This window comes from Oncorhynchus mykiss, chromosome 10 (genome assembly GCF_057628025.1).
Source record: "Oncorhynchus mykiss isolate SJ-2025 chromosome 10, ASM5762802v1, whole genome shotgun sequence".
NCBI classification, from domain to species: Eukaryota; Metazoa; Chordata; class Actinopteri; order Salmoniformes; family Salmonidae; genus Oncorhynchus; species Oncorhynchus mykiss.
In genome coordinates this window covers 21,151,060-21,179,020 of record NC_143031.1, presented here as the reverse complement: position 1 = coordinate 21,179,020, position 27,961 = coordinate 21,151,060, and the positions used below count along the sequence as shown (strand labels likewise).

Below are 27,961 nucleotides of genomic sequence, written 5' to 3'. Positions count from 1 at the left end.
ATGCAAAATTTTAAACAGAAATGCAATGGTTCATGGGATCAGTCTAAAACATTGCACATACACTGATGCCATCTAGTGGCCAAATTGTCTAAATTGCACCTGGGCTGGAATAACACATTATGGCCTTTCTTTTGCATTTCAGATGATGGTACAAAAAAATACACAAGAACAATTGTTTTTTTCTTTGAATTATCTTTCACCAGATCTATTGTGTTATATTCTACTACATTCCTTTCACATTTCCATAAACCTCAAAGTGTTTCCTTTCAAATGGTACCAATAATATGCATATCCTTCCTTCAGGGCCTGAGCTACAGGCAGTTAGATTTGGGTATGTCATTTTAGGCAAAAATTGAAAAAGGGGGCTAATCCTATACCTCCCTGACCAAGGCCCTTCTCCCCCGATTGCTCAGTTTAGGAAGAGTCTTGGTGGTTCCAAACTTCTTCCATTTAAGAATGATGGAGGCCACTGTGTTCTTGGGGACCTTCAATGCTGCAGAAATGTTTTGGTACCCTTCCCCAGATCTGTGCCTCAGAGCTCTACGGACAATTCCTTCGACCTCATGGCTTGGTTTTTGCTGTGACATCCACTTTCAACTGTGGGACCTTATATAGACAGGCGTGTTACTTTCCAAATCATGTGCAATAATTTAATTTATCACAGGTGGACGCCAATCAAGTTGTAGAAACATCTCGAGGATGATTCATGGAAACAGGATGTACCTGAGCTCAATTTCGAGTTTCATAGCAATAGGGTCTGAATACTTATGTAAATTCTAAAAACCTGTTTTTTCACTTTGTCATTATGGGGTATTGTGTTATTATATCAATTTTAGAATAAGGCTGTAACGTAACAAAATTTGGGAAAAGGCAAGGGGTCTGAATACTTTCCCGAAGGCACTGTATATGTTTTATAATGCTTTTGAATTACACATACTGTTTTGGCAGGAAATACCAGGTTACCCGGGAGAATAATGATTTATTCTTGAGATGGCACGTTTGTAAAATACCGGGAAAATATTAAACCCTAGTGCTGCAGCACCCTCAGCACCCCTACTTCCCGCGGCTATGATGACATCGCTACTTTGAAAGTGACTGCTGTGCCATTTTCCCTACATGAGCTAGCCCCTAGCAATTTGAGTTCTAGACAAATGAGCTTGAGTGACATCTTGCGAGCGAGAGAGAGAGCGAGAGAGCGAGAGAGCGAGAGAGCGAGAGAGAGAGAGAGCGAGCGAGAGAGAGAGAGCGAGAGAGAGCGAGAAATGACGTAGTGCACATATCTGCACATACTGTATGTGACAGTGTGCAATTTCTGGGGACCACTTTTGGCTCATGAGTGGTCCTTTCAGAACTACTGGCTAAAAGGTATTCTAAAGTACCAGAGAATTTATTTAAATCGGTAACACTTTACATTGAGGTTTACTTAAAATTATTTACTAAAGGTTTATACGTATTTTATAAACCATTAGTGGTTAGTTAAACAGTTATAACACATTGGTTAAAATTGTGCAGTCATGTAAGCTATCTTTAAGCAGTTTATTAACTACTTATGGATGTATACAATTACTCCTTAATGTAAAGTGTTACCCAATGAGGTTTACAAAATTATTCTAAACATTAAGAAAAATCTGAGCTTGAAGTACAGTAGATGGGCTTGTATCTGTGGTACCTGATGTCAAGTTCTTCTTATTATCGCTATCCATTCAAATGTCTGTAAATGAGTGGGAAGATCATTTACAGATGAATTAAAAACATTTAATTTCATGTTTCTATGGGGACTTTGCATTTCTTATCAGTAGTAGTAAGTTTCACAGTAATTTGTGATTTTGGCCCATTGTAGTAGTCGCAGCACATATGACAGAATTTAAGATTGAGTACTCTTCGAAGTGTCGTCATCAACAAACTTCTACTTCTCTTATTTAAAGCAGAAATCCAAACAATTCGATCTTAAAGCTCATTCAGTATCAAGTAGTCATAGAGATGCACACATGGATACAGAATTACGGGTGAACGAGCCTCTGTTCTACCAAACACTTAATGTGCATCAACTACATACGATTTCCTTGAAGTCAATCATAATCCATATCCTTGTCCTCTTTCAGTTGTTCCGGTGGCAGCGTGGTTCTGTTCCTGGGGCTTCTCTTACGGTGTTGTCGAAGCCGGGCCTCTGAGAACCAGTTGGCGACGGTCATGGCAACACGGATGAGGCCCAGGTTGATGCAATGTACCTCGGAGGTGACAGGGATGTCCGAGAAGAGGGCATGATCCCTGCATGGCAGGGTAGAGCTGTTGCTGCTCTCAAAGTCTCGGACCACGTTCAAGATCTCTTGGCGCTCTGCCTGTCGTATCATCCCCCGCACATTTAGCAGGGTGGAGATGTGCTTCTTCCTGCGATAGGATGAAGGGAGGAAGAGAAAGGAAAGATAGGGAAGATAGAGACCGATGTTAGTGTGTTTCGGTGGTTTCAGGTAGCTTCATGATTCAATCATGTTGTAGAGCAAAGGGCCATGACTTATTATGTTCAGTTGATCTATTGATAATTTTTTCAATTATATTTCACCCAAATAGACATTTGGGGGAGTCCCAGTGGTAGGCGGCAGACTTTGATCTATGAAAATACAGGCGGCTAGTAACAAAACAAAAGAGTGATGCTTGCAGACACTCCTTGTGCCTGAGTGAGTTAACATGTGTCCAGGTTGTCTTGACCTGCTCCAGCTCCCTCCTTTGATTCCAGAGCGTGGCACCAGACTGTCTCTCACAGGGTGGCAGGAACAGGAAGTACTCTGCAGCAGCTTCCTGTCTGCCTGGCCACAGGTCATGCGTCACACATTGGGTACGCTGCCAGCTAGCCAGCCCTTAGCTGACCCCACAAAACACACAAACAACGAGGGGCCTGGGACCTTGTGGGGCCCTCCAGCCTCTGCCACTAAAAACAGCCCCTTGGTCCTCTCCAAGAATAAAGCCAGTACACTCAACCTATATGGACTAAATTGAAATGTTTCTTACAGAATACATATGAAATGCATATGCACAACCATGGTAGGAAACAGTTTGGAAATTATGGGAAAATTATTAGGACAAAGGTGAGGACGCAACAGTTTACCTGACACAATACTGAATCCAATGATTTTATGTGCATTTTACATTTACTGTACTTTCGTCGCATTTGTTGATAACGAAATCTGACAATACTCTGGATACATTCAGTAATATGAAAGGAATATTCCTGGAAAATGTGGGGTAGGTGCAACATAAGCCAAAACGAATTACAAGGGTTTGAGTGAGAGTGGCCACACACCTCTCCAAAGTGTTCACAGTTCCTAAGTCATTTTAATGCACTTTCATGACTCAAAGTAGAGTCTTCAACTATAAGGTGTTTTTTTCAGCTCTCCTAGCTATGCAGTTGGGGAACTACAGAAAGCACACTTGGAGGTTTTTTGTTTGGAACACAACTCTGCATCCCAGCACTCACACAATTACTGTTGTTGTTTATGCAATCCAAGAACAGTCCATTATAAATTGCATCATTTTTAAGCTTGTTCTATTGCAAACATGACTAGCTAGGTTATAAAATACGATATTACAGCGTTAGGCTTTCACAATGCAATTCAGGGAATCAGATCATGTTAGTGCTTGTTCCGTGCTAATTTTCTTCACAATAGACAAACATATATATTAATTCTGTTCAGAACAAACCAGGGTATGACACCATGTCATCTTGTAACTGTACATCAAACATAATGATCATAAACATTGACGCTGTATATGACATGAGTTTTATGATATGGAAATGTGAAGTGCACATTTGGACTCATGGGTGTTTGGCTTGCTTGTATGATTTCAAAGCGGTATTTATTATAGTCCTCTTAATTTACAGCATTTCCCTCACTCAGACAACAAAACATTTGCAAAAGTTGCCCAATTAGTGGGAGGGATGGGGGCAACTTCTTGTCGCGCAAGGTGATCATGTTCAGAACGGCTATCAGTCAAAACCCATAGAGCGTTGTGAAAACTTCATATGGCTGCAGGGGCACTATTGAGTAGCTTGGATGAAAAGTGCCCAGAGGTGCCCAGAGTAAACGGCCTGCTCCTCAGTCTCAGTTGCTAATATATGCATATTATTATTAGTATTGGATAGAAAACACTCTGAAGTTTCTAAAACTGTTTGAATGTTGTCTGTGAGTAAAACAGAACTCTAATGGCAGGCAAAAAGCTGAGAAGAAATCCAAACAGTAAGTGAGGTTGGTAGATTTTCAAACCAGGCCCAATTGAATTCACATTGGGATATGAATTAAATTGCACTTCCTAGGGCTTCCACTAGATGTCAACCATCTTTAGAAACTTGAATGATGATTCTACTGTGCTGTGGGACTGAATAAGAGCTGAATGAGTCAGCTTACTGGCAGAGAGCCATTTCCTGGTCACGCGCATTCCACATGATATCGACTTGCGTTCCATCCTCAAGACACAAAGGAATTCTCCGGTTGGAACTTTATTGAAGATTTATAATAAAAACATCCTAATGATTGATTCTGTACTTAGTTTGAAATGTTTCTTTGACTTGTAATATAACTTTTTGAAGTTTTTGTCCGAAGAAATGCACGAGCGTTTGGATAGGTGTACCAAACACGCTAACAAAAGTAGCTAATTGGACATAAATAATGGGCATTATCGAACAAATCAAGCATTTATTGTGGACCTGGGATTCCTGGGAGTGCATTCTGATGAAGATAATCAAAGGTAAGGGAATATTTAGCATGTAATTTCTGGTTTCTGTTGACCAACATGGCAGCTAATTGTATTATATTTCTGAGGGCAGTCTCAGATTATTGCATGGTATGCTTTTTCCGTAAAGTTTTTTTGAAATCTGACACAGCAGTTGCATTAAGGAGAGGTATATCTATAATTCCATGTGTATAACTTGTATTATCATCTACATTTATGATGAGTATTGCTGTTGAATCGATGTGGCTATGCAAAATCATTGGATATTTTTGGAACTAGTGAATGTAACGCGCCAATGTAAACTCAAGATTTTTTTATATAAATATGAACTTTATCAAACAAAACATACATGTATTGTGTAACATGAAGTCCTATGAGTGTCATCTGATGAAGATCATCAAAGGTTAGTGATTCATTTTATCTCCATTTGTGCTTTTTGTGACTCCTATCTTTGGCTGGAAAAATGGCTGTGTTTATTCTGTGGCTTGGTGGTAACCTAACATATTAGTTTGTGGTGCTTTTGCTGTAAAGCATATTTGACATCAGACACTGTGGTGGGATTAACAAAAAGATTACCTTTAAAACGGTATAAGATACATGTATGTTTGAGGAATTTTAATTATGAGATTTCTGTTGTTTTGAATATGGCACCCTGCACTTTCACTGGCTGTTGTCATATCATCCCGTTAGCGGGATTGCAGCCATAAGAACTCAGAGCCAGAGTTCTGACGTCATGTATAGCTTGTTATTTTACAGACACTGCGTTCCAATTTAGTCGTTTATCAGTTCCCAAATTTGCCATTTTCAACTTGTATACGGGCAGGAGTGTAAAAGTTTAATAATGGTATGTTCCCATGCTTTTTTCCCTTGCTTTGACCTATTGTGTCAACAGAAAGTCTATATGTGGACTTAAATTCCGCTACCTTTGTCCAGATGTCAAAAATAGCACTTTGTGAAACTGCACCGTGGCATGCAGGTTCTGGGTACTGTGGCATAGCGTATATAGGAAATGGTGACCAATGAACGACATTTGCCAAATTTGTTCATTGTTTTCCAACTCTGGACTTTCAAAACATTGCGCAGTACTGTATTCCCCAAAATGATGAAAACCCTTACCGTATGTCTGGAAACTCTTTCACCAGAACAGCAACCTCCATCTGGATGGACGGAGTGTCCTCCAGGAGAATGATGTCAGCCAGGTGAGTGAGGACACTGTCCAGCCAAGAGGATCCTGACTCCTGAAAGAGGAAATATTATGTAAGATAAGTAATTATAAACATTTGTAAAACAGTTGATATGGACGAGTTGCATAAGTACAAAGGTCAATCATCTCATTGTCCATGAGCCATCAACAGATAGGTGCAATCCATCATTTTCTGAAACAAAAGCTCTGTGTGGACGTACCATAGACATTAATACCAACATCATCTATCAGGATTTGTAGTCCTACATTCTTAGAATAAAAGGTGCTATCTTGGACCATAAGCGGTTAATTGGGGTTACAAAACAGTTGTTGGGAGTGTTAAACTAAATCATCTTATCGCGTTCAGATACAGTTGAAGTCGGAAGTTTACATACACATTAGCCAAATACATTTAAACGCAGTTTTTCACAATTCCTGACATTTAATCCTAGTAAAGATTCCCTGTCTTAGGTCAGTTGGGATCACCATTTTATTTTAAGAAAGTGAAATCTCAAAATAATAGAAGAGAGAATGATTTATTTCAGCTTTTATTTATTTAATCACATTCCCAGAGGGTCAGAAGTTTACATACACTCAATTAGTATTTGGTAGCTTCACGGTTGGGATGGTATTCTTTGGCTTGCAAGCCTCCCCCTTTTTCTTCCAAATATAACAATGGTCATTATAGTCAAACAGTTCTATTTTTGTTTCATCAGACCAGAGGACATGCTGCTGAGCAGCCTTTCAGGTTATGTCGATATAGGACTTGTTTTACTGTGGATATGGATACTTTTGTACCTGTTTCCTCCCGCATCTTCACAAGGTTGTTCTGGGATTGATTTGCGCTTTTCGCACCAAAGTACGTTCATTTCTAGGAGACAGAACGTGTCTCCTTCCTGAGCGGTATGACGGTCACATGTGGTTTATACTTCCGTACTATTGTTTGTACAGATGAACGTGGTACCTTCAGGCGTTTGGAAATTGCTCCCAAGGATGAACTAGACGTGTGGAGGTCTACAAATTTTTTTATTGAGGTCTTGGCTGATTTATTTTGATTTTCCCATGATGTCAAGCAAAGAGGCACTGAGTTTGAAGGTAGACCTTGAAATACATCTACAGGTACACCTCCAATTGACTCAAATTATGTCAATTAGCCTATCAGAAGCTTCTAAAACCATGACATTATTTTCTGGAATTTTCCAAGCTGTTTAAAGGCACAGTCCTAACCAACTTGCCAAAACTATAGTTAACTATATAGACATTTGTGGAGTGGTTGAAAAACAAGTTTTAATGACTCCAACCTAAGTGTATGTAAACTTCCGACTTCAACTGTAGTTGTTTATGGTCATTACGACCGTAAATCAGAGGGATGACTGACCAGGTCTTTAAAGAGCCCTTTGAGCTGCTTGGCCTCGTCCTGCAGTCGGAATGCCATCCTCTTCCTCATCTTCGATGATGTGCAGATGACCCGTCCTCGCATGATCGCACGCAAATACTCCACCAAAACCCACCTGTGTATCTCCCCCACCAGTATCTGTCAATCAAACAGTCAACCACTCAACCATTCAGTCCCTCAGTCATAACATAAAGTGCCTTCAGAAAGTATTCAGACCCTTTGACTTTTTCTACATTTCGTTACCTTACAGCCTTATTCTAAAATGGATGAAAAAATAAATAAAGAATCCTCAGCAATCTACACACAATACCCCATAATGGCAAAGAGAAAACAGGTTTTTAGAAATTTTGGAACCAAAAAAACATATTTACATAAGTATTCAGACCCTTTGCTATGAGACTAGAAATTGAGCTCAGATGCATCCTGTTCCCATTGATCATCCTTGAGATGTTTCTACAACTTGATTGGAGTTCACCTGTGGTAAATTTAATTGATTGGACATGATTAGGAAAGTCACACGCCTGTCTATATAAGGTCACACAGTTGACATTGCATGTCAGAGCAAAAACCAATTCATGAGATTGAAGGAATTGCCCGTAGAGCACCGAGACAGGATTGTGTCGAGGCACCGATCTGGGGAAGGGTACCAAAACATTTCTGCAGCATTGAAGGTCCCCAAGAACACAGTGGCCTCCATCATTCTAAAATGGAAAAAGTAGAACCATGAAGACTCTTCCCAGCGCTGGCCGCGCTGCCAAACTGAGCAATAGGGGGAGAAGGGCCATGGTCAGAGAGGTGACCAAGAACCAGATGGTCACTCTGACAGAGCTCTAGAGTTCCTCTGTGGAGATGGGAGAACCTTCCAGAAGGACAACCATCTCTGCAGCACTCCACCAATCAGGCCTTTAAGGTAGAGTGGCCAGATGGAAGCCACTCCTCATAAGGGCACATGACAGCCAGCTTGGAGTTTGACAAAAGGCACCAAAAGACCCGCAGACCATGAGAAACAATATTCTCTGGTCTGATGAAACCAAGATTGAACTCTTGGCCTGAATGCCAAGCGTCACATCTGGATGAAACCTGGCACCATCCCTACTGTGAATAATGGTGGTGGCATAATTATGCTGTGGGGATGTTTTTCAGCGGCAGGGACTGAGGATTGAGGCAACGATGAACGGAGCAAATACAGAGATCCTTGATGAAAACCTGCTCCAGAGCTCTCTGGACCTCAGACTGTGACAGGCCAAGACCATAAGCACACAGCCAAGACAACGCAGGAGTGGCTTCGGCACAAGTCTCTGGATGTCCTTGAATGGCCCAGCCGGAGACCAGATTTGAACCCGATCGAACATTTCTGGAGAGAACTGAAAATAGCTGTGCAGCAAAACTCCCCATCCAACCTGACAAAGTTTGAGAGGATTTGCAGAGAAGAATGGGAGAAACTCCACAAATGTTTTATTTTTTTTACCTTTATTTAACTAGGCAAGTCAGTTAGGAACAAATTCTTATTTTCAATGACGGCCTAGGTCAGGGGCAGAACAACAGATTTGTACCTTGTCAGCTCGGGGATTCGAACTTGCAACCTTCCGGTTACCAAAACATTTCCACTAGGCTACCCTGCCTCCCCAAATACTGGTGTGCCAAGCTTGCCAAGAACACTCGGGGCTGTAATCGCCTCCAGAGTTGCTTCAACATAGTACTGAGTAAAGGTTCTGAATATTTATGTAAATGTGTTTTTCATTTGCAATAAATTAGCAAAAATGTCTAAAAACCTGTTTTTGCTTTGTTGTTATGGGGTATTGTGTGTAGGTTGACAAAAAACAATTGAGTCAATTTTAGAATAAGGCTGTAACCTAGCAAAATGTGGAAAAAGTCAAGGGGTCTGAACACTTTCCAAGGGCACTGTAACCGTTGATAAACTAAATATATTGGGATAGAAAGGGCAAATATTTATTCCATGTATTTTGTGCAACATGTTATCATGTGTTAGGTATGTGGTCATTGGTGGAGACCTGATAAGGTGGGCAGTCCATTCTTCTGAACTTCTTAAAGTGTTGTTTGACGCTTGCTTCGATGGCTTCAAAGGCCTCAGTGTTGTTTAGCCACTTCCTTTTCACCAGCTTGTCAAAGAACGGCTGGAACAGAAATACACAGCTTTGACCCACATGAAGTGATGAACATTATGCTCCTATTGCAAAATGCACATCTGTGTAAACGTTAGAGCATGTGTGTTTGTGTTTGATCAGTCATATATGAGTGTAGAATTGGCAAGTTGTGTATTGGGGAAGGGATGTTAAGATAAATGTATGTTTTGTGTCAATAAATTGTAAGGAAAACATTTTCTGTGCCCTACCAAAAGAGGACACATTTTAAAAGCACATTGCCTCACCCTGATGTGCTCAAATAGTCTTTCCGTCAGAACCCTCACTGATTGGTTAACAATCCTGTCCAGGGAGGAGTTAGCTCCCTGTGTGGACTCCTCATTGCTCTGTGGGTCACACTGCCTGCAACGCTGTACAAAGGATCTACACAAAAAGTGGAATGCAAACACTGTTGGTGAGTTCAGGTAGTGTAAGAATGATCTGAAACTCGTATTTCTGACTTGGAAAACCCGTTTGAACCATTTACAACCTTAATAATGTGGATAACATCATTTGACCATGTGATCTATTTGTCCCTTTGTCAACAACAGTTGGTGCATGATCATTCATATTAATGAAGTCTCAAGGTTCTGCTTGTCTGAGTTAAAATTCCTCATGATAAGCTGCATACCACACTATTTACCAAGAGAGTTTTCATCTATATTTTTTGTAGCTGTCTATTTACCACAACAGCCCTATGCCGGCACTAAGACGACACACAACAAGCTTTATAGGGCCAGAAGCAAACAAGAAGATGCGGCGCTCCTAATGGCCCGGGGATTTTAATGCAGGGAAACTGAAATCTGTTTTAACAAATTTCTACCAGCATGTCTCCTGTGCAAATAGAGTGAGAAACAAACTCTACACACAGTGGTGCATGCAAAGCTCTACCTCACTCTGCATTTAGCAAATCTGACCATAACTCCATCCTCTTAATTCCTGCTTACAAGCAAACACTCAAACAGGAAGTACCAGTGATATGCTCAATGCGGAAGAGATCCGATGAAGCAGACGCTAAGCTACAGGACAGTTCCGCTAGCACAGATTGGAACATGTTCCAGGATTCACCCGATGGCATTGAGGAGTTTACCATATCAGTCATCGGCTTCAATAATAAGTGCATCGACGATGTAGTCCCCACAGTGACGGTACGTGCACACCCTAACCAAAAGCCAAGATTACAGGCAACATCTGAACTGAACTAAAGGCTAGAGCTCCGGCTTTCAAGGAGGTGGTCACAAATTCGGATGCTTATAAGAAATCCCCCTACGACCGACGAACCATCAAACAGGCAAAATGTCAATACAAAGATCAAATCCTACTACACCGGCTCTGACGCTCATCTGATGCGGCCGCAGGGCCAGACGGATTACCAGGATGGGTACTCAGAGCATGCGCTGACCAACTGGCATGCGTCTTCACAGATATTTTCAACCTCTCCCATAGACCTCTCCCAGGTCTTACAGTCTTACATATGTTTCAAGCAGACCACCATAGTCCACGTGCCCAAGAACGCCCAGGTAACCTGTCTAAATGACTATCGACCCATAGCACTCACATACAGTGCCTTGCGAAAGTATTCGGCCCCCTTGAACTTTGCGACCTTTTGCCACATTTCAGGCTTTAAACATAAAGATATAAAACTGTATTTTTTTGTGAAGAATCAACAACAAGTGGGACACAATCATGAAGTGGAACGACATTTATTGGATATTTCAAACTTTTTTAACAAATCAAAAACTGAAAAATTGGGCGTGCAAAATTATTCAGCCCCTTTACTTTCAGTGCAGCAAACTCTCTCCAGAAGTTCAGTGAGGATCTCTGAATGATCCATTGTTGACCTAAATGACTAATGATGATAAATACAATCCACCTGTGTGTAATCAAGTCTCCGTATAAATGCACCTGCACTGTGATAGTCTCAGAGGTCCGTTAAAAGCGCAGAGAGCATCATGAAGAACAAGGAACACACCAGGCAGGTCCGAGATACTGTTGTGAAGAAGTTTAAAGCCGGATTTGGATACAAAAATATTTCCCAAGCTTTAAACATCCCAAGGAGCACTGTGCAAGCGATAATATTGAAATGGAAGGAGTATCAGACCACTGCAAATCTACCAAGACCTGGCCGTCCCTCTAAACTTTCAGCTCATACAAGGAGAAGACTGATCAGAGATGCAGCCAAGAGGCCCATGATCACTCTGGATGAACTGCAGAGATCTACAGCTGAGGTGGGAGACTCTGTCCATAGGACAACAATCAGTCGTATATTGCACAAATCTGGCCTTTATGGAAGAGTGGCAAGAAGAAAGCCATTTCTTAAAGATATCCATAAAAAGTGTTGTTTAAAGTTTGCCACAAGCCACCTGGGAGACACACCAAACATGTGGAAGAAGGTGCTCTGGTCAGATGAAACCAAAATTGAACTTTTTGGCAACAATGCAAAACGTTATGTTTGGTGTAAAAGCAACACAGCTGAACACACCATCCCCACTGTCAAACATGGTGGTGGCAGCATCATGGTTTGGGCCTGCTTTTCTTCAGCAGGGACAGGGAAGATGGTTAAAATTGATGGGAAGACGGATGGAGCCAAATACAGGACCATTCTGGAAGATGGAAGACTCCTGATGGAGTCTGCAAAAGACCTGAGACTGGGACGGAGATTTGTCTTCCAACAAGACAATGATCCAAAACATAAAGCAAAATCTACAATGGAATGGTTCAAAAATAAACATATCCAGGTGTTAGAATGGCCAAGTCAAAGTCCAGACCTGAATCCAATCGAGAATCTGTGGAAAGAACTGAAAACTGCTGTTCACAAATGCTCTCCATCCAACCTCACTGAGCTTGAGCTGTTTTGCAAGGAGGAATGGGAAAAAATTTCAGTCTCTCGATGTGCAAAACTGATAGAGACATACCCCAAGCGACTTACAGCTGTAATCGCAGCAAAAGGTGGCGCTAAAAAAGTATTAACTTAAGGGGGCTGAATAATTTTGCACGCCCAATTTTTCAGTTTTTGATTTGTTAAAAAAGTTTGAAATATCCAATAAATGTCGTTCCACTTCATGATTGTGTCCCACTTGTTGTTGATTCTTCACAAAAAAATACAGTTTTATATCTTTATGTTTGAAGCCTGAAATGTGGCAAAAGGTTGCAAAGTTCAAGGGGGCCGAATACTTTCGCAAGGCACTGTATGTAGCCATAAAATGCTTTGAAAGTGTGGTCGTGGCTCACATCAACACCATCATCCCAGACACCCTGGACCCACAATTCGCATACCGCCCCAACAGATCCACAGTTGATGCAATCTCTATTGCACTCCACACTGCCCTTCCCCACCTGGACAAAATGAACACCTACGTATGTGAGAATGCTCTTCACTGACTACATAGTGACCTCCAAGCTCATCACTAAACTAAGGATCCTGGGATTTATCACCTCACTCTGCAATTGGATACTTTCTGACGAGGGTAGGCAAAAACACATCTGCCACACTGACCCTCAACACTGGGTCCCCCCGTTCTTAGCTCCCACCTGTACTCCCTGTTCACCCACGACTGTGTGGCCGCACATGACTCCAACCCCATCATTAAGTTTGCTGACGACACGACGGTGGAGCGCCAAGTTCCTCTGTGTCCACATCACTAAGGACATACCATGGTGCAAACACAACACAGTCGTGAAGAGGACACAACAATGCCTCTTCCCCCTCAGGAGGCTAAAGAGATTTGGCATGGGCCCTCAGATCCTTGAAAAGTTCTGCAGCTGCACCATTGAGAGCATCTTGACTGGCTGCATCACCGCTTGGCATGGCAACTGCTCGGCATCCGACCGCAAGGCGCATCAAAGGGTAGTGCGTATGGCCCAGTACATCACTGGGGCTGAGTTTCCTGTCATCCAGGACCTCTATACCAGGCGGTGTCAGAGGAAGGACCTAAAAATCTTCCGGTACCGGAAAGTCAAGTCTGGGACCAAAAGACTGCTTAACAGCTTCTACCCCAAATCCATAAGACTGCTATACAGTTAATCAACTAACTACCCAGACTTTTTGCTTTTACCCCTACCTACATGTGCATAGTACTTCAATCAATCACCTAACAAAACCTACATGTATATATTACCTCAATCAATCACCCCAACTACCTCGTAACCCAGTATACTACTCCCTGTATATAGCCTCGTTATTGTTATTTTATTGTGTTACAATTTTCTTTTTTATCTATTTGCTAATTGTCTTACTTTTTAACTACATTGTTGGGAAAGGGCTCGTAAGTAAGCTTTTCACGGTAAAGTCTGCACTTGTTGTATTTGGCGCATGTGACAAATACAATTTTACTTGTCAACTTTAACAAGATTGCCAACTAATTGTAAGCCATGTTAGCTAGCTAACTGGAGACGCTCTCATCCCATTCACCACTTCACCAACTGAAAAATACACGTTTTTGATAAGCATTTGATTGGAGCATCAGTTAACACAGATGCCACAGCAGATGACTTCTCTGTCTGGGTATCTACCTGAGAGGCGGGCAGCAGTTGACCAGAGAGATGGTCCTGGAGACGTATCCATCGCCCCGGTCCCCAAACTCAGCCTGGGTCTCATGGAACATCTCCACCTTTCTCTGGAAACTGGACATAGTAACATGATGAAATTAAATCCATATGTTGATTCACATTGAGGTTGTTGATTGAACTCAATGTCCATGTCTTTATAAACACATCTTCTCCTCACCTATATAGGAAGTCAGACAGTCCATTGAGATTGCAGCGGGCCACCCTGGCCCCCAGAAACGGGCTTACAGCTGTGGATCTGTCCAGGTCTACCTTTAGTCTCTGTAACAACCACGCACAAATACTGATCAGAGCAGGAACTTCAAAATCCAACCACCCAAAATAGGTCACTCCAATATTAATGGGAGATTTACAAATGTCTTCGAGTTGTTTGCCACAATGTCCAATGGTGACCTACAGATCTACTGTACAGTAGTGTCTCTGAATGATAGTGTGACAGACCTGGATGACAGAGCGGGCCAGACTGGACTGGTACTCCTCTATGTGCAGCGTTTGGGCCCACCGCCTCTCCTCCTCATCCAGAACCTGAGTGAGCTCTGTGGACACCTTCTCCTGCGATAAACAGAACACACACAACCATGAAGTCCATTGCCTATCCAAGAAACAAGTATGGGAAGTTTCAGTACCATTAGATTAGTGCCAGAACCATTACCTCGGTAGGTGGGATTTTTTATTTGTCACACGGGCCAAGTACACCGGGTGTAGACTTGAAATGCTTGCTTACGAGCCCTTCCCAACAATGCAGAGTTAAAATGTATAATAAAAAGAAAAATAGTAGCACAAGAGGAATAAAATGCACAAGAATGGAGCTATATACAGGGAGTACCAGATCAATGTGGAGCTATATACAGGGAGTACCAGTACCAGATCAATGTGGAGCTATATACAGGGAGTACCAGTACCAGATCAATGTGGAGCTATATACAGGGAGTACCAGTACCAGATCAATGTAGAGCTATATACAGGGAGTACCAGTACCAGATCAATGTGGAACTATATACAGGGAGTACCAGTACCAGATCAATGTGGAGCTATATACAGGGAGTACAAGTACCAGATCAATGTGAAGCTCTATACAGGGAGTACCAGTACCAGATCAATGTGGAGCTATATACAGGGAGTACCAGTACCAGATCAATGTGGAGCTATATACAGGGAGTTCCAGTACCAGATCAATGTGGAGCTATATACAGGGAGTTCCAGTACCAGATCAATGTGGAGCTATATACAGGGAGTACCAGTACCAGATCAATGTGGAGCTATATACAGGGAGTACCAGTACCAGATCAATGTGGAGCTATATACAGGGAGTATCAGTACCAGATCAATGTGGAGCTATATACAGGGAGTACCAGTATCAGATCAATGTGGAGCTATATACAGGGAGTACCAGTACCAGATCCATGTGGAGCTATATACAGGGAGTACCAGATCAATGTGGAGCTATATACAGGGAGTACCAGTACCAGATCAATGTGGAGCTATATACAGGGAGTACCAGTACCAGATCAATGTGGAACTATATACAGGGAGTACCAGTACCAGATCAATGTGGAGCTATATACAGGGAGTACATGTACCAGATCAATGTGGAGCTATATACAGGGAGTACCAGTACCAGATCAATGTGGAGCTATATACAGGGAGTACCAGTATCAGATCAATGTGGAGCTATATACAGGGAGTACCAGTACCAGATCAATGTGGAGCTATATACAGGGAGTATCAGTACCAGATCAATGTGGAGCTATATACAGGGAGTACCAGTATCAGATCAATGTGGAGCTATATACAGGGAGTACCAGTACCAGATCAATGTGGAGCTATATACAGGGAGTACATGTACCAGATCAATGTGGAGCTATATACAGGGAGTACCAGTATCAGATCAATGTGGAGCTATATACAGGGAGTACCAGTACCAGATCAATGTGGAGCTATATACAGGGAGTACCAGATCAATGTGGAGCTATATACAGGGAGTACCAGTACCATATCAATGTGGAGCTATATACAGGGAGTACCAGTATCAGATCAATGTGGAGGTATATACAGGGAGTACCAGTAGCAGATCAATGTGGAGCTATATACAGGGAGTACCAGTACCAGATCAATGTGGAGCTATATACAGGGAGTACCAGTACCAGATCAATGTGGAACTATATACAGGGAGTACATGTACCAGATCAATGTGGAGCTATATACAGGGAGTACAAGTACCAGATCAATGTGAAGCTATATACAGGGAGTACCAGTACCAGATCAATGTGGAGCTATATACAGGGAGTACCAGTACCAGATCAATGTGGAGCTATACACAGGGAGTACCAGTACCAGATCAATGTGAAGCTATATACAGGTTAGTACCAGTACCAGATCAATGTGGAGCTATACACAGGGAGTACCAGTACCAGATCAATGTGAAGCTATATACAGGTTAGTACCAGTACCAGATCAATGTGCAGGGGTATGAGGTATTTGAGGTAGATATGTACATGAATGTAAGGTAAAGTGACTAGAAACAGGTTTTGAAAAGCTAACAGTTTTTCTTACTTTTAATCCTATCCCTGTGATGTAAAATATAAGCATTTTTTATGACCTCATCTTTTTAACCACAGATCATATAAATGTGCCATTTCAACACATGTAGACACTAGTATGGTGCTGGAGATAATGAATATGAGGTTGAATTGCACTTTAAAAGCAATGTGATTTTACCCTGACAGTGTTCAGGCAGTCCTGTTCCAGTTGGTCCACTGTGTCTTGGTGCAGTAGGGGTTCCAGTCGGGAGTAGTTAATTGGGGTTTTCATGCCAACGGTGCCCAGGACATCCCTTAAAAAAGACGAGAGGGAGAGTGAGGAAGAGATACTATGTGTCACCATCCAGTCAAGTCTCACATTTCAGATCTGAACTAATACCTGTAAAGATCTATGTTAATATTCACGTACATGGACTTCCTTGATGTTCTTGTCTTACTTTCTTATTTAAAAAATAGATATTTTTGTCCCCATAGGTGAACCCTTTGGTGGTGAAACAGGTTCTACTAAGAACGTATAACATTGTATTAATGAAAGGGTTCCACTGGAACCAAAAATTGATAATGGGCGAGTTTGAGTTGTAAGGCTAACGTAGCCGACTGTAGACGAATGTCGACAAGAGCAGTCAGGGGAGGTGCATCTGAAACAGCCAAAAAATGTCAGACACTGTTGTGGTTTTCCTACAGCAAGGCTTAGATGAACAAGGCAGTGTCAACGTAGTTGCCATTGTTTGTGAAAGTTTTTCTTTATAATATCAAAATAAGCATGTCTCTAACCCCTAGATCACACAATCACAAACTGAAATCATATGTGTGTACATTGTACAATCAGTTGATGAGAGAGAGGTCTCAAATATCACATTCATTTCTGAACTATTGTCCAAAGTACCTGTACATCCATGAATGAGTTTCTATGATTTGTTACTCTTTTTGATGTATGTAATGTGATGTATTATTGAGTATTATTCATTCATTCTACTATTGCATGTATTTGTATTAATTAATTTTTGTTTATCTCATGATTGATTTTACATATGCTATCAGATTGCCGGATGGGGGGGTGGGAGTTTTTAAATACATGAATAGAAATGATAAAAACTTGACGCGAAAAAATATATATAATTAATTTGTATATATCCAATGTATACCAATGGACTTTCACGCGGGTCAAACAAAAACACCCTAATGATTGGTTGACAATTGAGCCTCCAACAATGCAGGCGATGGCTGCAGGATGAAGTTGATGAAGAGAAACGGCCGGAATTTGCAGCTGACTGCAGTCAAAACAGTCAAAACCTTTGATCACGTGGTTCATGCAGTTCATGCAGTCGACATGTAGGCACAAGTCTGAAAATGTTTATCCACATAATGTAACACACTTTGAAAGGCGACTTGACAAAATTGATATGCTCAAACGCAACCATTTTCATAGGGTTTTCCTAAGGGGACAATTAAATAACCCTTTATGGTTCTAGGTAGTACCTTATTTTCTAAGAGTGTATACATTTAATGTTGTTATGTTATGACTTCTGACACTGACCTGTTGTAGATGTTGTAGAACCAGTCCAGCATAGAGTAAACGTCAGTGATCTGAAGCTGGGAGCTGGTAATGATTTTCAGGCGTCTGGCCACCGCCCGGTGGTAGCTCTGTACATACACCTGGAAGGCCTGGAACTCCTCCGGGTAGACTGACACCACGTTCCGCCGTGCCGCGTCCAGGTCGTCCACCATGCGTCCCCTTAACCTCTCCAGGTATGAGGCCAGTTGCCCCGCCTGAGTGTCCACCTGCTGCGGCAGGCTCCAGTCTGCCGCCTCCGCCACCGCCTGCCGCCATTTCAGCTTGAGCTGACGGGGCCTCTGGCTATGATAGGGCTGGAGGCCCTCCCTTACGGGCTGGGTCTGGGTCTCTTCTCTCTGGGCCTGGGACATGTCAGCCTGCTCCTCCTGCTGAATGACCAGCACCACTAGTCCCAGGTTGGGCCCGGCCGTTGGCTGGCGGAGGGACTCCCTCACCACGTCCCACATCTCCTTCTGCAGGGCCTCATACAGCAGCTCCACATCCTTGGCCTTGCGCCTGCTGGCGTCCCGTGAAGCGTTGGGACTGGAGGGGTTGTCGAAGGACCCAGTAGGGGTCACTCCGGGGGGTGTGGATGGAGGCGTGGAGGGATGTGGCAGGAAGGCCAGTAGCTCGCACTCGTGCTCCAGCTCCTGGATGTGTGTGTCGGCCAGGAGGAGGTCCCTCTGGTTGACCAGCTGTAGTATCTCCAGCACTGAGGGAAGAGAGGAAAGGACAGATAGAGGAATCCCTTTCAAACTGTTTAGTCTATTGGTTTGTACAGAGTATTGCCATATGTGTAGGAACGGGTGGGGTAAGTGAGGAGAAAAAGTACATGTTTTCAACATTGACATACTGAAGGGTGCTGATACAGTTAAAGTTGGAAGTTTACATACACATTAGCCAAATACATTTAAACTCAGTTTTTCACAATTGCTGACATTTGCTGACATCTTAGGTCAGTTAGGATCACCACTTTACTTTAAGAATGTGAAATGTCAGAATAATAGTGGAGAGAATTATTTATTTCAGCTTTCATTTCTTTCATCACATTCCCAGTGGGTCAGAAGTTTCCTTCCACTCAATTAGTATTTGGTAGCATTGCCTTTAAATTGTTTAACTTGGGTCTAACGTTTCGGGTAGCCTTCCACAAGCTTCCCACAATAAGTTGGGTGAATTTTGGCCCATTCCACCTGACAGAGCTGGTGTAACTGAGTCAGGTTTGTATGCACACACTTTTTCAGTTCTGCCCACAAATGTTCTATAGGATTAAGGTCAGGGCTTTGTGATGGCCAGTTCAATACCTTGACTTTGTTGTCCTTAAGCAATTTTGCCACAACTTTGAAAGTATGCTTGGGGTCATTGTCCATTTGGAAGACCCATTTGCGACCAAGATTTAACTGACTGATGTCTTGAGATGTTGCTTCAATATATCCACATCATTTTACTTCCTCAAAATGTAATCTGTTTTATGAAGTACACCAGTCCCTCCCTCCTGCAGCAAAGCACCCCCACAACATGTTGCTGCCACCCCCGTGCTTCACGGTTTGGATGGTGTTCTTCAGGTTGCAAGCCACCCCCTTTTTACTCCAAACAAATCGATGGTCATTTTTGCCAAACAGTTCTATTTTTGTTTCATCAGACCAGAGGACATTTCTCCGAAGGTACGATCTTTGTCCCCATGTGCAGTTGCAAACCGTAGTCTGCCTTTTTTATGGTGGTTTTGGAGCAGTGGCTTCTTCCTTGCTGATCAGCCTTTCAGGTTATGTCGATATAGGACTCGTTTTTACTGTGGATATAGATACTTTTGTACCTGTTTCCACCAGCATCTTCACAGGGTCCTTTGCTGTTGTTCTGTGATTGCTTTGCACTTTTAGCACCAAAGTACGTTCATTTCTAGGAGACAGAACGCATCTCCTTCCTGAGCGGTACGGCGGTTGCGTGGTCCCATGGTGTTTTTACTTGCGTACTATTGATTGTACAGATGAATGTGCATTTGGAAATTGCTCCCAAGGATGAACCAGACTTGTGGTCTGCAATTTTTTTTCTGGGCATGCTATATACTATACTGTCCTTTGACTGTCCCTTGTCTGCTTTGCTCCCTACGGAGCTCTGTGAACAGTAGCTCTGGATGAAGTTTTATCTGAAGGGATCAGCAGTGGGAGGAAGTGCAGTCATTTCCTGCTTTCATCGTCTGGTGCTGATTGAACCCGATGACTGAGGGGATCTGGGGACCGCTCACAGCTCATCAGAGACCAGCGTGGGATTGGTGGAGGAAGTACTGCAGGAGCTGACCAGGAAGTTCCTGAGTTTCCGACTTAATAGACTCAAGTGAGGTTGGACTCATAATGTGAACACTGAAACGTACAACGCTGACTGACATGCCACAGACAGAGGTAACCTGCATTGATCCTTACATGATTCAGAGATTTCAGATTATGTGCCCTGTGATTGGCTGGACCAGCAGAACATATACCATATCTCCCCACTTGATTGGTTTGTTTTGGAGCACCTTGTATACCTGAGAGTGGTTCCCTAGGTTTGACCACTGGCTCTTCCTCCTCCAGCTCCTTCTCGGCCTCCTGGGAGTTGTGGTCCGACAGGGACTCCCTCTTCCGTTTGCTAAGGTTGACCATCCTGAGGAAGGAGGGCCGGCGGCGAGACTCATCCTCGCTGTCAATGCCCAGGTCCCCGCAGGGCAGACTCTCTCTACGCTGTGTCTGCTTCCGCCGCCCTGCAAATCTAGAAGCAGAAGAGAACCATCAGGAGAGAATAGGAACTAGATTATGGCTTGTTACGCTGTCAACCTCACCGTATGGCATTGAAGAGAGAGAAGAGCTATGTGTGGATTCCCAGAGTCAGAGATATTGTGTGGGAATTAAGGTTCCATCTCAAATATAAATGGAATGGGATACATACGTGTTATCAAATAATGTAAGGGTCAATGCTAACAGGTGACTACCATATCCAGACTACCATATGCTATAAATAAGCAGTTATTTAAATGCTTGAGAGGTGCTTGTAGCTCTAAGCCAGGGTTGGGCAACTGGGGGCCACAGCCCCCCTTTTGAAGGCCCTCAGTTAAATTTCCAAATCTCCCAGGAACTCAATCAGGGTCTCAACTAAGAATAGTAGAATAGTTAGAATAGTAGAACACACAAGGTGCCATTTCGAAATTTGGTTGTGCATCAGCAGTTTCTCATTATGTCAGTCACTGATAGTCAATTGTGGGTTTGATGTGGGTATGGATGTGGGTTGGATGTGGGTATGGATGTGGGTATGGATGTGGGTATGGATGTGGGTATGGATGTGGGTATGGATGTGGGTATGGATGTGGGTATGGATGTGGGTATAGATGTGGGTATAGATGTGGGTATGGATGTGGGTATGGATGTGGGTATGGATGTGAGTATGGATGTGGGTTGGATGTGGGTATGGATGTGGGTACACAGACCTGTTAGAAACTGCGGCCCATCATGATGAGTTCTGATTTTTTGTGGCCCCAACCCCCATCAAAGTTGCCCATCCCTGCTCTAAGCAATCCAGATTGGAATTTTTGATGGCTGCCTTTCCCTGGCTGCAACAGTCAAAGTGAAAACAATGTCCCGGTTATACGTAGTGCCATTCACTCAATGCTTAAGTACACAAGATAGCATTAGCAAACAAAGGGAGTTCCACACATAAACATGGTGAATTTTTACATTCCATAACCAATTAGGAAATGATTATGCTACAGTGCCTTGCGAAAGTATTCGGCCCCCTTGAACTTTGCGACCTTTTGCCACATTTCACGCTTCAAACATAAAGATATAAAACTGTATTTTTTTGTGAAGAATCAACAACAAGTGGGACACAATCATGAAGTGGAACGACATTTATTAGATATTTCAAACTTTTTTAACAAATCAAAAACTGAAAAATTGGGCGTGCAAAATTATTCAGCCCCTTTACTTTCAGTGCAGCAAACTCTCTCCAGAAGTTCAGTGAGGATCTCTGAATGATCCAATGTTGACCTAAATGACTAATGATGATAAATACAATCCACCTGTGTGTAATCAAGTCTCCGTATAAATGCACCTGCACTGTGATAGTCTCAGAGGTCCGTTAAAAGCGCAGAGAGCATCACAAAGAACAAGGAACACACCAGGCAGGTCCGAGATACTGTTGTGAAGAAGTTTAAAGCCGGATTTGGATACAAAAATATTTCCCAAGCTTTAAACATCCCAAGGAGCACTGTGCAAGCGATAATATTGAAATGGAAGGAGTATCAGACCACTGCAAATCTACCAAGACCTGGCCGTCCCTCTAAACTTTCAGCTCATACAAGGAGAAGACTGATCAGAGATGCAGCCAAGAGGCCCATGATCACTCTGAATGAACTGCAGAGATCTACAGCTGAGGTGGGAGACTCTGTCCATAGGACAACAATCAGTCGTATATTGCACAAATCTGGCCTTTATGGAAGAGTGGCAAGAAGAAAGCCATTTCTTAAAGATATCCATAAAAAGTGTTGTTTAAAGTTTGCCACAAGCCACCTGGGAGACACACCAAACATGTGGAAGAAGGTGCTCTGGTCAGATGAAACCAAAATTGAACTTTTTGGCAACAATGCAAAACGTTATGTTTGGCGTAAAAGCAACACAGCTCACACCCTGAACACACCATCCCCACTGTCAAACATGGTGGTGGCAGCATCATGGTTTGGGCCTGCTTTTCTTCAGCAGGGACAGGGAAGATGGTTAAAATTGATGGGAAGATGGATGGAGCCAAATACAGGACCATTCTGGAATAAAACCTGATGGAGTCTGCAAAAGACCTGAGACTGGGACGGAGATTTGTCTTCCAACAAGACAATGATCCAAAACATAAAGCAAAATCTACAATGGAATGGTTCAAAAGTAAACATATCCAGGTGTTAGAATGGCCAAGTCAAAGTCCAGACCTGAATCCAATCGAGAATCTGTGGAAAGAACTGAAAACTGCTGTTCACAAATGCTCTCCATCCAACCTCACTGAGCTCGAGCTGTTTTGCAAGGAGGAATGGGAAAAAATGTCAGTCTCTCGATGTGCAAAACTGATAGAGACATACCCCAAGCGACTTACAGCTGTAATCGCAGCAAAAGGTGGCGGGCGCTACAAAGTATTAACTTAAGGGGGCTGAATAATTTTGCACGCCCAATTTTTCAGTTTTTGATTTGTTAAAAAAAGTTTGAAATATCCAATAAATGTCGTTCAACTTCATGATTGTGTCCCACTTGTTGTTGATTCTTCACAAAAAAATACAGTTTTATATCTTTATGTTTGAAGCCTGAAATGTGGCAAAAGGTCGCAAAGTTCAAGGGGGCCGAATACTTTCGCAAGGCACTGTATATGCTGTGAGCATTTCCGTCATTTCGTTACAGCTATCACAGTGCTACAAAATAGTGTCTAACTTAGTCATATTACAGTGCCTACAGAAAGTCTACACCCCCTTTGACTTTTTTCACATTTTGTGGCCTTAAAATCGTATCTAAAATGTATCTATTGTCATCGGCAGAGACTGGGGAGTTTGTCAGGATCAAAATAAATATGAAAGGAGCAAAGCCTCAGTCTTCTGAAAACCTAACCCTAGGATAGGGTTTTATTTTTCAGAGTGACAATTACACAAATATTTATGCCGAAACACACCAGAATAGCTTTCCAAGAGGTGTTGAGTGTTCCTGAGTGGTTTAATCACAATCTTGACTTAAAATTGCCTGAAAATCAGAGACAACATTTCAATTTTGCTGTTCATCAATCATTCCCAACCAAACTAAATGAGCTTGAGCAATTTTTGGAGAAAAAAACAATTGATATATGCTGCCATAAGAGAGTGCAAAATTGGTAGAATCTTATTCCAAATGATTCACAGCTGTAATGGCTACCAAAAGGTGCTTCCACCAGGTATTAACTCTGGGGTGTCAAGACATCTATGTAAAAAAATAAATAATAATAATAATAATTTAGAAAAATGTACTTTCTTTCACTTTGAAAATGTCGACTAGTTTGTGTAGATCTGTAGAAACAAATTAATTGAATCCCTTTTAAGATGACATTTTAAGGCAGCAGAATGTGAAAAAAGTTAAAGGGGGTGTAGACTTTCTATTGGCACTGTATATATAGAGAGACATTACATTTATGTTAATCTGTGGCTCTGGACCTGTATTTATAAAGCGTCTCAGAGTGGAAATGGTTCTCCCTGTCCATGCAATCTTATTCATTATGATCTAAAAGGCATCTGATCCTAGATCAACACCCTCCATCCCACTTACCGTAGCAGGGTCATGATCTCCTCTGAGCTCCTGCGGATGCCCTTCCTCTTCTCTTTCTCTGGCGGGGGCGAGTGGGGGTCCGTGGGGCTTCGCAGGGACGGGCTGGTCCCCCACACGCTGCACCCCGACATACGCAGCCCCTTACCCAACTTCCCCAGGGTCTTCAGGGGGGAAGAGCCGCACAGTCGCTCCAGAGTCCCCCTCAGGGGTCTTCCTCCTTTAGGGGCCCCGGTGCCGTGCTTCTCCATGTTCACCTCATTCTCCTCCTCTTCCCCATCTCGCGACAACCTGCACTGGAGGGATTTTGCTCCACGGCCCACCAAAATGGGGGGGTCGCCCTCATTCCTCTCCTCCTCCAGGTTCACCTCCTCAAAGGGACTCAGGTCCAAGTTTAACCTGGGCAGGATGAGTTCACTGTTCCCATGATTATTCCTGGTCCTCCCTGGAAGGTTTTTAAGGATGGGCATGATGCTTGTGCTCAGGGATCAAATACTGCAAGGACACAAGGCCACTTAGTTAGAACAGAGAAAGAGATCACAGATCATAGTTAGGCTAGCAATACCAAGAGCTCAATATGAGTGTGGGCTGGAAAAGGTTGAACAGAACATGCCAGCTAAAACCAGAATGAATGAGAGAGTAACGTTGTAATTGAGGACCTACAGAAAATTCTAATAGCATAAGAACTGTTGCAATGAGACTATTCTGTATAGGCTTTACTCAGCGATTAAATACAAAACACAGACGATTACCCAGCAGCGTTCTCAAGTTACCGACAGTAGAACATGTGTATGGGTAACTGGCCCACCCCGGGGGTGCTGTTACCCCGGGGGAAGATTATGGCATGGGGTTTCACACAAGTGTGTTAAAATCCATTTTATCAGTTTTACTTTGAAATTCTTTAGTAGGTAATACTTAAAAGCTAAGTCTAGTTGTCTTATTTTAATTATTGAAATAAAATATTGGGGAGGAAATGACGTTGCACATGAATTAATATCCACTCTATGAGGAGATTTGATGTAAAGTCCCTCTTTTTAACTCAGGAAATAAAAAGCGGTGTCTGTCTGCGGCTGTCTACATTATTTTGTTTCACTAAAGCACTTAAGTATTTAAACAACTTGATACAACATCGGTCTTGATGAAATCACTTAAAATTCCTCCCTAAATTCACGGTGAAAGAATTGATTGGGTCAAGTGGTTTTAGTGCTTGGCTGCCTGGGACACTAGTTTGCTGTATGTAATTACAGTAAGTACTGTAGACTACTATGTAACAATGTGTCCTCATACACTACTGTAAAATGCACAGGTATAGGTATTATAGCCACACTTATTATTAAGTGGAACGCAGTGGTTAATCTCTAGAAATCAACATAGTAACTAGTTGTTCTTAAAGTCCTGGTAAATGGAAACATTAAAGGTATATGAAAATACCTAGCCCTGTCTAGAAATACATCATATTGATTATAAAACTTGTTTTTCCCTTTTTGTTCCTTGGAAACCTTGTCAGTGTCTGAAAGGCCCACATTGAAATGGTTAATTATGACCCTGTATGTACCAAATCCTAGGATTTAGTTACCAACTTGTAGTACCAAATAGTACAAAGTATTACCTTGTTATTTTCAAGTACTTATAGCATAGACCATAGATGATTGTAAACAAACATCTACCTGTTTCTGAAGAACAGCAAAACAATCCACAGTGGCATACACTTAATTTTGTATTTCCTTGTAACAAGGTAGACTTTATGAGCTATAAATCTAAAGGACTTCCTGAAGATACAATATAATACTTATGAAAGACAGACTACAGTAGGGTATCCTTCTCAATCAAACATTTTGATATCTCATGAACTCTCAGAGACAGTATTTTAGAGCAAACCAGAACACACCATCACAACGGTAATGCAAAGCTATATGCATTATTGTATCGGCTTTAAAGTTTTAGAGAAAGGACGGCAAGAGGCACAGCAATCAGAGCTGCACTTTAATAAGATAAATTCTTAATTCCTCTTACCTTGTGCAGTGTCTCAGTGGAATGTCATCCACTGTGTGTGTATCTCCACTGTTGCTCAGGAGAGCACTGTGCTCACCCGGTTTCCTGACTGGTTGTATTGTAGCTGACAATTATGCTTTTTCCTGAGGAAACTGTGTGTGTGTGTGTGTGTGTGTGTGTTGTATTAATGTCTGAGCTTCAGTTGATAAGTGTGTGGTGCTTTTACATTCTGAATTGACCTGAGTAACAGAGAGTATCTTCAATGGCTTCCAAGCAATGTACTCTATGAAGCATTTAAACAATCGCCTGCACTGCTTCGACATGCGGTCAGTCTAACATATACAATATTCTGGAAAATGTTAAAAACTGTTTGTAGTATAGATGTCGAAGAGATCATGTGAACAGATAATGGGCTGGTGTGTTTGATATCTTCAATAACAAATCAGAAGTATTTTGAGGCCCACAGTGCGTCAGGAGTCAGACATCTAGAACTGATATTTAGCTCATATTCAAAGATACTAGTTACATTTCTTAAGATGGTTGCTTTGCTTAGAAACCTTTACTTACGATTTAAGCACATCAATACTAATAGATTCCATGCAAACTTCAAAAGCAGTGACTTCTAACACTTGGACCACCAGGGATCCATTCTGTCCTCCTGTGCCCTCTAGTGGTGGAATTGTGGACCATCACTCATTTCCTATATAACCAACAGAAAGGGTGATGTAATTGCGACAGGTGATGTCTGTTGTTTGTATTAGTTGAGGATGTTGATATAATCTGGCTATGGTTTTCTTAATTGCCCCTGATTGGGTAAATATAGTTGTATTTAATTGAAGAACACAGCTGTCTCAGACCAGTGTCTAACAATCATACAAAGACAATATTTGAACTGCCTTTTAAATCAAGGTCCTGGATTTTGAAATATACCTGCTGGAGTGCGTGCTACAGGTGGGTGTTACTATGGTGACCAGTGAGTTGAGATAAGGCGGGGCTTTACCGAGCAAAGATAGATGACCTGGAGCCAGTGGGTTTGGTGACGAATATGAAGCGAGGGCCAGCCAATGAGAGCATACAGGTCACAGTGGTGGGTAGTATATGAGGCTTTGGTGACAAAACGGATGGCACTGTGATATACATCGAGTTTGCTGAGTAAAGTGTTGGAGGATATTTTGTAAATACAGAATGGTGTCGTCTGCATAGAGGTGGATCAGAGATTCACCAGCAGCAAGAGTGACATCATTGATACATATAGAGAAAAGAGTCGGCCTGAGAATTGAACCCTGTGTCACCCCCACTGCCAGAGGTCCGGACAACAGGCCCTCCGATTTGACACACTGAACTCCATTTGAGAAGTAGTTGGTGAACCAGGCGAGGCAGTCATTTGAGAAACCAAGGCTATTGAGTCTGCCAATAAGAATGCGGTGATTGACAGAGTCGAAAGCCTTCGCTTTTATCGATGGCGGTTATGATATCGTTTAGGACCTTGAGCATGGCTGAGGTGCAGCCATGACCAGCTCGGAAACCAGATTGCAGGGTGGTATTCAAAATGGTCGGTGATCTGTTTGTTAACTTGGCT

The 27,961-nt window shown here is 42.4% G+C and overlaps 1 protein-coding gene across 1 annotated transcript; it reads right to left on the bottom strand.

The window, feature by feature from the left end:
* Positions 1 to 1,733: 1,733 nt before the first annotated feature.
* On the bottom strand, positions 1,734 to 26,508 carry exoc3l2a (exocyst complex component 3 like 2a). Its single transcript, XM_021617753.3, has 13 exons — positions 26,404 to 26,508; positions 24,394 to 24,885; positions 20,625 to 20,845; positions 18,089 to 18,818; positions 16,730 to 16,844; positions 14,453 to 14,563; positions 14,172 to 14,272; positions 13,958 to 14,068; positions 9,694 to 9,829; positions 9,317 to 9,439; positions 7,287 to 7,442; positions 5,842 to 5,963; positions 1,734 to 2,388 (listed from the first exon to the last, which is right to left on the bottom strand). The coding sequence occupies exons 2-13, from the start codon at positions 24,858 to 24,860 to the stop codon at positions 2,070 to 2,072; spliced, it is 2,712 nt and encodes a 903-aa protein (XP_021473428.3). The 5' UTR covers positions 24,861 to 24,885; positions 26,404 to 26,508; the 3' UTR covers positions 1,734 to 2,069.
* Between the last annotated feature and the right edge of the window lie 1,453 nt (positions 26,509 to 27,961).

Bases quoted from the DNA above. Each gene is read 5' to 3' on its own strand.
- exoc3l2a (XM_021617753.3), bottom strand. From the start codon at position 24,860: ATGCCCATCCTTAAAAACCTTCCAGGGAGGACCAGGAATAATCATGGG. The intron at 16,845-18,088 runs GTCAGTGTCAGA...GTCTTTTTTAAG, and splicing joins TTCTACAACATCTACAACAG to GGATGTCCTGGGCACCGTTG. The intron at 14,273-14,452 runs GTCTGTCACACT...TGGTTGTTACAG, and splicing joins TGGCCCGCTCTGTCATCCAG to AGACTAAAGGTAGACCTGGA.